An 11523-nucleotide genomic window follows, 5' to 3' on the forward strand; every position below is an offset into this window, starting at 1 on the left:
AATTTTCTAGGTATGGCCTAGTCAAAGTTATTTATACAGGACCTAAATGAAAGGCAACATCCCTAATCTACATTTTATGCTGAGATTTTTTTTCCCCTTGTTATTATCATTTCTTCAAATCCTCCCATACCAGTGTAGACAAGATGCTTCCTTTCAACTTCTACTGGCATACAGAAATATAACCCTCTATAATATCAACTACCAAACTCTGAAAACAAAGCCTGAATAAAAAGCATTCCTTCCATCTTTGCTCTCTCTCCAGTACAAATTCAGATCTGACATTAACGTGTCACCAGCTTCTCCGCTGGACTACTGCAACTTGGAATCTCATCTAGAAGTTTCTAATAAATGAAGCTACTTTCATGAAAACAAAAGAACATGTGTTAGCATTCTCCAAATGAAATAGTTTCCGAGAATCCAGAACTACTGAATTCTACCCTGAATCTAAAAATCTATTACAGAACAGCACTTCATTAAGTCTGCTTCCCACCGGACTGCGCTATGTCAGTCTTTATCACACTGCAGCTCTGACACAGCCTCATGGATGCAACCTCCTCAAAGCAGTTTCTGAACTTGCCCTTTTCACCCTCCAAAGGTTGTCAGAAGGAATATGGAATGTGCCAAATTAAAGTCAAAACAGAAATGAAGCAGAATCAAAAGAAAACAACAACCTGAAAAAAATAAAAGTTGATGGCTATGCTAAGGTGAAGGATATAAGGCTGATATTATTTTTAAGGGGAACATACAGTCTTCTGTAATTCATTGTTTTCACATGGAGAAAACACAGCTCTGCTACTGTCCAACAACACAGTCCCAGAAACAGTGATTAAATAGTCATAGCAACATTTAATTTCAGCCTGTCAAACAAGATTAATTAATAAAGCTGGACAAGTTTAATTAATAAAGAACCCCTAATTGCTGCTAAGCACTTCTTTTAAGCACGCAAAAAAAGATCAGACCACCTGATGTTCTTTGTAGATTGGCTAATTGCATGGTGGAACACATAAAAATCAATAGCTTTATAAATGATTGGCATAAATTCCATCAAGTGATTGCCTACACCCACTAGAGACAAGTAAACACAAAAAACAGGCTTTCTTTTGCAATGCTGATACTTTGCCCCCTCTGATGCAATGAAGCAGGCATTCATGTAGAACAAAGCCAGAGAAAACTCAGAAGGACTCACAAGTCTTTCACTAAACTACTGTGGGCTTTCAGAAACGATATAATAACATTTCAAGTAAAAACAATCTCTATATGCAACCACTGAACACAACTCAAACTGACATTTTAAAACACATACTTTGCTGCCAGTCGTACTTTGGGCCAATGTGATTCACATCAGAATAAAGAAAAGCCACATGCAACTTCAGTATGTGCACAGGTGAAATTTTATTCCAGCTATTTCTTTAAGTGGATTAGTACTTCATATTTGTTGTTTACTTGAAATTATAACCACATGCCCAACCTTCAAATATCACACGATAAAGTTGAGAATGTCTTATTTGTTCAAGAGAGAAGCACAGAAATCATAGCAATGTAAAATTAAAGACTAAACAGAATATAAAGAGGAGAACAAGAAAGGAGAACACTGCTAAAATAATTATGTTTCAAAGACGCTCTGTAGCTTTATTTGTCATGTTATTAGAAAATGTGACTGTAAATTGTGCCACTGAGAGAAACCTTAACTTCTGAGACACAAACTGGAAAAGAAATTAAATAAATCATATTAATAATAGTAGGAACCAGAAGAAGCAGCAAGCACTACTTCTTCAAAAAGTAAGTGAAGCAACATGCTGCAGTTATTACATAAAAGGGTTGGTTTTGGTAAATGGCAGCAGCATTATAGAGGAGCCAGCCATTACCCAAACTATGCAATAAGAAAATGATTCAGTTTAAATTAGGCAGAAGAATAAACAAATGTAGGTCTGTAAAGAAGATTAGGCGTATACTGCAATTATCCTATGTGGCCATGGATACACTATTACCAGTGCGTGAACTGACCAGTTCAGTCTTTCAGACATTACATTTAATTGTCTGCAGTGCAATGTGGAACTGTTGACATATCTGAACAAGCATGGGTTATGGATAAGGCCCACATTCAGCATTAAGATATTCCTCTTCCTTCCCACTCCATCCTCTGCCACTTATTTCTGCCCTGTACATGACTCCATCTGTGATGACAGTGTAACTACCAACAGGATCATACTTCAAAAAGAGACAAGATAACATACAGGTGAAAAAAATGAATTATAAAATGGCTTTGGTTGGAAGACATCTTTAATATCACCTAGTTCCAACTCCCCTTGCTGTAGGCAGCGACAAGTTGCCCAAAGCCTCACTCAGTGTGGCTCTGAACACTTCCAGGGGCAGGGCAACATTTTCCAATAACTCACCACCATAGTAAATAACTTTTTCCTTATATCTAATGCAAACAAAGAGAGTCTAAATTTAGAACTTGTACGCCTTGCCCTACAAAAAACAGCCCCTGACAGAGTCCCTCTCACTTTTCACGTAAGGCCCCTTAAGTGCAGGAAGAACACAGTGAGGTCTCCCCAGAGCCTTCTGTTCTCCATGCTGTATAAGCCCAGTTCACAGAGCTGCCTTTGAAGAGAGCTGCTCCAGCCTTCTGATCACTTTTGTGGCCCTTCTCTGGACCCACTCCAACAGCTCCTCATCTTTTCTATGCCAGGGGCCCCAAGTCTGGACACATTACTGTGGGTGGGTCTCACGAGGGCAGAACAGAGGGGGACAATCCCCTCCCTTGCACTGCTGGCCACTCCCCTTGATGCTGACCAGAGTACATCTGGCTTTCCAGGCTGCAAGTACACACTAATGTCCCATGCTCAGTTCTTCATCAACCAACACCCAGAAGTCCTTCTTGATAGACTTACACTCAAGCCATTCTTCCCACAGTCTATGTCTGTGCTTTGGATTGCACTGACCCAAGTGCAGGACTGCACCTGGCCTTGCTGAATGCCATGAGTTTTGCATGGTCCCTTTCAAGCACATCCAGGTCACTCCGAATGGAATCCCTTCCCTCCAGTATGATGACTGCACCATACCTGTTAATGCCATCCACAAAAAGACAAAAAAATGGACCAGGCCTACCTTTTTTTTTCTGTTTAACCATAATGTGTAGCTTCAAAACAGTTATGCTAGCATAAAAAATGGATGAGAAGATTACCAAAAGACATCTAAGCCTGCATCACTGCCTGAAAATACATATGATGCATGAGTTTGGTTGAGAAAAAAAGCCTCTAGATGACTGCTAGTATTAATGACAATTTCTAACAAAAGCAGTGCAAGCTGTAAAAGCTTAGTAGCAATTTCTGAAACAGGATTTTTAAAAAGGAAAGAAAGCTTCTAAGTTGCAGACTGCAATCAATGCTGTTTTTGCTACAACATCAGGTAATTTATTTTGCCAACAAATCTAAGATTTGATTACTTGCTGCTTCTGGAAAATATGAACACAATTTGATTTTAAAAAGGAGGAGGACTTTTATTATACTCTCTTACAGCAGTATAGCAGCCAACATAACTGCTGCAAAGATGAGCAAAGTAATTAAGTTTATGGGCTGATTTTTAACTTGTGCAGTAAATACTTTAAGCATACTAATCATTTATGTAAGTCTGGTTTTGTTTAAAAACAATTTTCCACATCTGGAAGATGCCAAACAACCCTTTGTAACAATGCACTATTTAACAAAAAAACCTCAGACTGTGAAGCAGAAGTAGCAAAGGATAGCACCAGCTTTAGAAAATGCAAACAAAAACCTGCAACCATGATCCTACTACTGATGATTACTTTATAGCAGATTCAAGTTTGCAGTCTCATTTAACTGCGATGCATTTGCACTGCAAATGGATGGAATCGTAGAATTGCTTGGGTTGGAAGGGACCTCAAAGATCAAGTTCCAAGCCCTCTGTGATTCTGTCCAAGACTCATTCTTTGATCATGAAACACACCCCCCACCACCTCACTGTGCGTATGTCCACTGTTTGGTCTCCACAAACATTCAGCAAGTGTCAGCGAATGTTAATGGGTGCCATTTTCTTCACATGGAGGAATTCAATGACACACCTTTGCTTCATGTGCCCTTCCATGTCAGATGCCATTCTCTCAGACTGACCCTCTGCTGCCATCTGTCACAGCAACAACATGTGGCGTGATATCAGTGGGAAGGTTCAACCTCTACTGCCATAGCATCAACATCTGCCTCTGATGTTGTGGCATCAGAGATCATCATAGAATAAAACAGAAGCCATTGCTTTTGGAGCAGCCATTCACTCCTTATGAAAAATCTGGGACAACAGTTTTGGGGGTAAAGTGGAAGTCAAGAAAGGAAATTAAAATAAGAATACAAGAGGCAAAAAGAGAGGCAGAGATACATTAATTCAGATGGGTTAGCACTGAATATATTTTTCCACAGGTTTGCACACACGAATTTAAAACAGAATGGGATGTTACACTCTTCATGCGCTTCTGTAAGTTAAAAAATAAACAACAACAAATGGTTCCCAGCTTAAAAATTGCATCAAAACGCGTGGGTTTCTTGCACAAAAACCACCACACATGTAAAACACAATGAACGTATCTTTCAACTTGTAATTTACTTTATGTAGCACTGTCACAACACCTAATTTAAAAATGAGTGCAGCAACAGGACCATTCTGTTCTTTCAAACTCTTGAAATAGCAGATTTTAGTAAAACAATACTTCCTTGTCTTGGAGGCTGCAAGAAGCACTGCGCCCCGCAAGCGTTGGGAATCTGCAGACCACATTCATCAGGTGACCTCAATCAGGACTCACAGGGCCTCGGTATTTCAACGCCACCTAGTGGTCTTGTTTGAATAATAAAAAAAGGCACGTTCCGTTACTGCAATATAAAAACTGCCTCAGGAACAATTATTTAATACATGAACAATATGCCATATGTTGGCATTTCGCTGTGAGTGCTACCAAACATATATAAATGGTAGTAGACAGGCATGATTTAAGTAAACCTTTATAGCAACCAAGCCTCATATTCAATCATAGAATCATTGAATTGCACAGGTTGGAAAAAAACTTGAAGATCAAGTTCAACCGCAAGCTAACCATACTACCCTAACAACCCTCCACTAAATCATGTCCCTAAATACCACATCCAAATGGTTTTTAAACACATATCCAGGGGTTCAGTGGTACATCTTTTTCCTTTTTTTTTTTTCTTCCTGTAAACAAAGACCTACTTAAGTTAAAAAGCATTTCAGAAACACTACAGTGTGATTTCAGCAACAAGTAATACAATTTGGATGCACTGCAGTTGTTCTGTGTAATTGGATGGATTTTAAGATGCAAATTAAATAGACAAAATTTGTCTGACTTCTTTGCTTGTATTCAAAGTATATCTCCACTGAGTTTTAACTCAGATTTAAGCAAGAAGTATTTTTTTCTTTTTTATTTTAGAGTAAAGGAAGAACAAAATCAAGCAAAGTCAGCAGAGGACTGAATAACCCCAGACAGAAAAAAGAACAGGGAAAAAAAAAAAGAGAAGTCCAAGGAAGAACAAAGTACAGCTATATCACTCTGAGTTAAATCACAGCATTATTTCAGTTGAGAATAAGGAATGGGACCACAGCCACAGAATTTAAGTAATGACTTTTTCCTGCTGGACAAACACTTTCGAAGTCATGATTACACTTCACTTCTCAGCCCTTTCATTAGTTTGGCTCTTGACAGTGTCTGGAATGGTGAATACATGCCTTGAATTCTTAAGTGATTTTCCTTGGCAAAGAACTTGGCTCTGTGTCATGACAGAGTTTAGGACAGACAGATCCCATGATGGCAAGAGGACAGCATATTTTGTATTTCCTAATCTAAAGTTCCACAGATGTTAACTAGAAACTTACTCTTATTTAAACAGTGTTCAATGGAATAGAAGATGATCGACAATCTTTCAACACTAAATAATTAGTTTTGTCACTGCATCTTTCAGAAAAAAGATTATTTGCAACTCAGATCACAGTAAATTTTACATTGCTCATCATTGTTAGCTCTTCAGATCAACTGAAATAAAAAAGAAGGAAGTTAAACGAATTCTTTTAGAATCCTTATTGAGAAATATATTTTTCTCTATTCTACTTTCACAGTCTTAGCATCTTTCAACAAATGCTTACTGGTTTCTTTGGTGGAATTATCACCAACAACAGTAACGTAACTGGAAAAGGTTCTTCGTATCAATTAAAGAAAAATGCAGATCTGAAGTAAAAATTCACAGGTATGCATAGCAAGTTTCACATAGCACAAACCCCTAGGCCTTATGCTATACTTGCATACTCTACTCAATTGACTGATGTCAATACACACTGCAGGTGAACTGCTTACACTACACTGAATTTGATGTAGGAGCTATCATTCTGGTATCTTCCACTACACAAAACACAATGGGAAAAAAAACATTTCCAGTTCTCTCACTTACTGTTCGTAAGCGCTATCATGCCTGCAATCTAACACATGCAAAGTCCATGCCCTGTTGTGCAAACACCACACACTGCTACCATCAGGACAATTCAGTAAGTCAGTGTAATCAGATAACAAATTAAAAATAGCTTTTTGACTCCAATTAAAAAGAAGGCAGTACAGTAAGACAGAAAAATATCGAGGGTTTCTAAGTATACAGGCATATTTAACATATTTAACACATACTGAAAAAGAGCCTCTTTGACAAAAAGGGGATTCATAACTCAGTAACCTACTGGAATTCTTTGAAGGTCTTTGAAGTAGACAGGGGCCAGCTCATGTCATCTGCTTGATTTGACCAGAAAGTCTTTAAAAAAATGACACTGCTGTGAGATGTACAGAAAATCATCTTAAGAAGAAACTGTTAAAAGACTTGAAAGAAACAGAAAAATGGAACTCGGTGACCTGCATAGTTCCAGGTTGGGTTCTGTATTCCTCAGCATATCCATACCTAACCTAGAAAAAGGTGGGATTCATGAAATTGCAGCAGTTACTGATGACAGTACATGCAAAATATGGGGCTGAGCAAAGGTGTAAGGAAGACCAGTAGACTCCGTAACAGGTGATGCACACACATACTATGTGCAGTTCTGCTGCTCCCAGCCATTACAACTCTCTTGGTTTTCATTCTTCCACTTGTGCAAATCCCTTTCCTCTTCTGCCAAGTTAATTATGATCAGTAAGGGATTAACTCCACTCAAAGAACAACTAGATGGGGATTCTTCCCTGACAGAAACAAACAAACAGAGGAAGTTTTTTAAGAAAGTTATACAAACACAAGCAGCACAGAGAGAATGAACATTGATCAGTTCTCCCCCTGCTACTTCTGACATAATTCAAGAAGAGATCAAAGAGTTATAAGAGGGAAGTTCAACATAAAAATGCATTAGCAGAATTTATTTTTTTTTTTCCACAAAATCATATGACAACTGTCTTTTGTGTTAGCAAGTCCCCAAGACCTATATGATATGGCATGGGACTGTTCTGAAAAGTTAAAAGTTTGTCCCATCATATACACTTTCCTACATTTGATCTTGACAGATTTTTGAAATAACCCAAGACAAATCTTTCCAAGCCTGGCATTTCTTAGAATTATAGAACATCCCAAGCAACCTACAAGAATCATCAAGTCCAAGTCAACGACAGGACCACTCAAATTTCAAAGCCAGTGTTTGAGAGTGCTGTCCTAATGTTTCTGAACTCCAGCAGGCACGCGATTGTGCCCACTGCCCTGCGGAGCCTGTTCCAGTGTTCCAGTGCCCAGCCATCCACTGGTGAAGAACTTTTTTCTAACACTCAACCTTCCCTGACAGAGCTTCCATGGTTACTTATCCCAGAATTATAGAATGGCTTTGAGTTGGAAGGATCATCTTGTGCCAATTTCCCAACTTCTTTCTTTATAGAGAGAATGACAACTATGCCCTCAGAAAAATGTTATCCGATTTTTTTAGTGTAATCCAACAGATAGCCCCTAGGTGTAATTCAGACCCACAAAATGCTTTCAGTCCCAACACATTTAACTCAGCAGGTCCAGGGAACAGTTTTGATCAGCAAACACTGCTGAGAAGATAAATTACTTTTGTAGATCCTGTTGCAGTTAAAAAGGTGGCGGCAGCTCTTGCTTTTGTCCATAGAAGACAACTGCTGATGGGCACGCACAGAAGGTTGTGTAGCCCCCACAGCACAGTGAAAATGAAAGATGCCCTGAGTGTCCTGTCTGAACCTCACTGTTGCTGGTGTTGGACCCTGTTGGACTCGATACTTTAAGCAAAGCGTATACATGCAGCGTGCTCACAAATAACAAGATACAAGAAAGTGACTCTAAGAGGTTTTCAGATTTCCCTGCCATCCTCCTGACTCTTCCCCCAAGCTCCCTTACTGCTGGTTTGATTCCCTTTCAAGAGAAAATTCATAGAATCATAGAATCATAGAATCACCAAAGTTGGAAAAGACCTAAAAGATCATCCAGTCCAACCATTCACCTATTCCCAATAGCTCCCACTAAACCATGTCCCTCAACACAACATCCAGTCTTTCCTTGAACACCCCCAGGGTCGGTGATTCCACCACCTCCCTGGGCAGTCCATTCCAGTGCCTGACCACCCTTTCCAAAAAGTAATACTTCCTCATGTCCAGCCTGAATCTCCCCTGCCGTAGCTTGAAACCATTCCCTCTGGTCCTATCACTAATGACACGAGAGAAGAGGCCGACCCCCAGCTCACTACAACCTCCCTTCAGGAAGTTATAGAGAGCAATGAGGTCTCCCCGAACCTCCTCTTCTCCAGGCTGAACAACCCCAGCTCCTTCAGCCTCTCCTCATAAGCCCCGTGTTCCAGACCCCTCACAGCTTTGTCGCCCTCCTTTGAACCTGCTCCAGGGCCTCAGGGTCTTTCTTGCAGTGCAGGGCCCAAAACTGGACACAGCACTCGAGGTGCGGCCTCACCAGAGCTGAGTACAGGGGGACAATCACTGCCCTGCTCCTGCTTGCAACACCGTTCCTGATGCAGGCCAGGATGCCATTGGCCTTCTTGGCCACCTGGGCACACTGTCGGCTCACGTTCAGCTGAGCATCAATCAATACCCCCAGGTCCATTTCCTCTATGCAGTCCTCCAGCCACACCGCCCCAAGCCTGTAGCGTCGCCTGGGGTTGTTGTGGCCAAAGTGCAGGACCCGGCATTTGGCCTTGTTGAAACTCATCCCATTGGCTTCAGCCCAGCTCTCCAGCCTGTCCAGATCCCTCTGTATGGCCTCGCTACCCCCAGGCAGATCCACACTTCCAGCCAATTTGGTGTCATCTGCGAATTTACTGAGGGTGCACTTGATGCCCTCATCGAGGTCATCAATAAAGATATTGAAGAGGACAGTCTTCAATATAATAAATAAGGAATTCAGTGTTCAGAGTATTCAATATAATAAATAAGGAATTCAGTGTTCAGAGTATTCAATATAATAAATAAGGAACTCAGTGTTTAGAGTATTCAATATAATAAATAAGGAAGTCAGTGTTCAGAGTACCTTTCCAGGAAAGAAAACCTAAAAATTAGCCATTACAAGCAATTTTTAGGTTATTTTTTTCCTTTTTTTTTTTTCCCTGGACACTATATAAATCTTCCTTACAGCTCAAAATTTGATTTTGAAGGTTTTGACAGAAAGACTCTAGAATCACGAGCCCTGCAGAATTATTTTAGCGTAACAGAATTATTTAAGTCACATTTTCCACTTCTGCTTTTTTTTCCATTACACGTAATAGCCTCAGAAAGTAAAGAGTCTACCGTGCTGACTTTACTAATGTATGCCTTAGCCTGCCTTTTTCTACACATTTCATTGAAATATATTAATCTTTGAATTCTAATAGGGAAGGTACTCAGCTGGAGATAACCTCCTTCTCCAAATCTGTCTGTTTTTAAATGAACTATTCAAATGCTCAATGCCATTTTATCTAACATAAGACATGCATCTTGAAACTTCCTACAGACTCAATTTTAAATTTCACATTTAAAATGTATTGACTAAAAACATCTTCTGAGGATGTTTGCTATTCAATGTTCCTACAACCACGTGCTTAACTTCTGAGACCTGGAGGTCTCTATTTGGCTTTTCAGATCACTCATTTTTGTGAAACAATTACTTGGGCACTTAAATGAAGACTGACAAAAAATAAAATAACGCATTTAACAAACTGCACTGACTATTCTTAGATGTACATATGACAAATGACGAAAAAAAAAAATCAATTCTGAAATGAATATCAATCCTTCCTTATTACCTACAGACATATCTTCAGTTTCCAAATACAAATTGCAAGGACAGATCTTTTATTTACTTATTTATTTATTTATTTATTTATTTTCTGCATAATGGAATAACTTTCATCCTTCAAATACTTATTTTTCTTTTTTTCCCCTTTTTTTGTTTTTGTTTTGTTCAGGACAAAGAAGGTCAGTCAGGCAGCATTTTGGATTGACACACAATGGGAAGCAATGAAAGTGACTATACAAAAAGAACATAACCGAGTCGATCAATTAATTTACAGCAGCGGGAACTTTGTGAAAAGAAGGATTTTTAATCTTCTTTTCTAACCGCTGGGACCCCCAACCCTAACTCAGCCCGAAGACTCGCCCTGAATGTGGCGGAAATGACAGCCCCCGAGAACCAGCCTCGCAGTACGCAGCCCGCACACAGCTGTCATTTCTCAGAAGCTCACGAGCGGCAAGCAGCCATCTCCTCTTTTCACCCTACAGCTCAGATCCACGCTCAGCACCGCAGCTAAGCGACAACCCGTGCCCACTCAGCCCGGCCCTCGGCCTCAACTCGCGCTCTCCGTGCCCCGAGCACGGCGCATCTCCTCCCTTCCCTTTTTCACCGCTCGCCGTCTTCCACGATGCTTCCCCGGACGCGCCCGGAGACAGCGCTCAGTACAGAGACGGCGCTCCTTCACTCATTGTCAAACCCTCCGGCACCGCGCCCGTCTCACGCCTCACCGCGGGCAGGAGGCGAGCTGAGCTACCGCGCCCCCCGCCATCGTTTTCCCGCGCTCCCCACCGCAGCTCCGGGCGGGCCGGCCCGGCCGAGCCGCCCACCTGCGCGCCGGTTTTCTCCGGAAGGCGGGCGAGCCGCAGGAGCCAAGGGCGTCACCCGGGCACGCCGTCCAGCCCCGGCCCTTTTGTCTGCCCGGCCCCGTGCAGCACGGCCGCAGCCAAGAGGCATCGGCAGAGCGGGGCTGGGCAGGGCCCCGCCGGGACGGCCGAATGGGGCCGAGGGGCGCGGAGCCGCGGGTGGAGTGGGAACGACCGGGCGCGGGGCCGCAAAGCGCCCCAGTCAGCGCCGTGCCGCGCCTACCTGCGAGCCGCGCGCAGGGCCAGCATGGGGAGCGAGGGGAGGGCGGCGTGCGGGGAGGCGGGGCCACACGGCCAGGAGGAGGAGGAGGAGAAGCAGGAGGAGGAGAAGGAGGAGGAGAAGGAAGAAGGGCCAGTGTCGCTCCGCTGTCACCGCCGCCGCCCTCCAGCCGGGCGCGGGC

At 41.9% G+C, this 11523-nt stretch overlaps 1 protein-coding gene across 2 annotated transcripts in view; it reads right to left on the reverse strand.

Moving 5' to 3' along the window:
• The window catches only part of NLN (neurolysin), a 37480-nt gene extending 25978 nt beyond the window's left edge, over positions 1–11502 (reverse strand). The window contains exon 1 of one of the 2 annotated variants that reach the window (XM_042825769.1): positions 11346–11502. In XM_042825769.1, the coding sequence (XP_042681703.1) occupies positions 11346–11371 (26 nt within the window). In that variant the 5' untranslated portion in view covers positions 11372–11502. Of the gene's footprint in view, positions 1–11086; positions 11173–11345 lie in introns of those variants that run through there. The other variant, XM_042825770.1, reaches the window with a different exon arrangement.
• Positions 11503–11523: the final 21 nt, after the last annotated feature.

Source organism: Centrocercus urophasianus, unplaced genomic scaffold (assembly GCF_019232065.1).
Source record: "Centrocercus urophasianus isolate 14NV4802_14NV808 unplaced genomic scaffold, USGS_Curo_1.0 seq_25, whole genome shotgun sequence".
NCBI classification, from domain to species: Eukaryota; Metazoa; Chordata; class Aves; order Galliformes; family Phasianidae; genus Centrocercus; species Centrocercus urophasianus.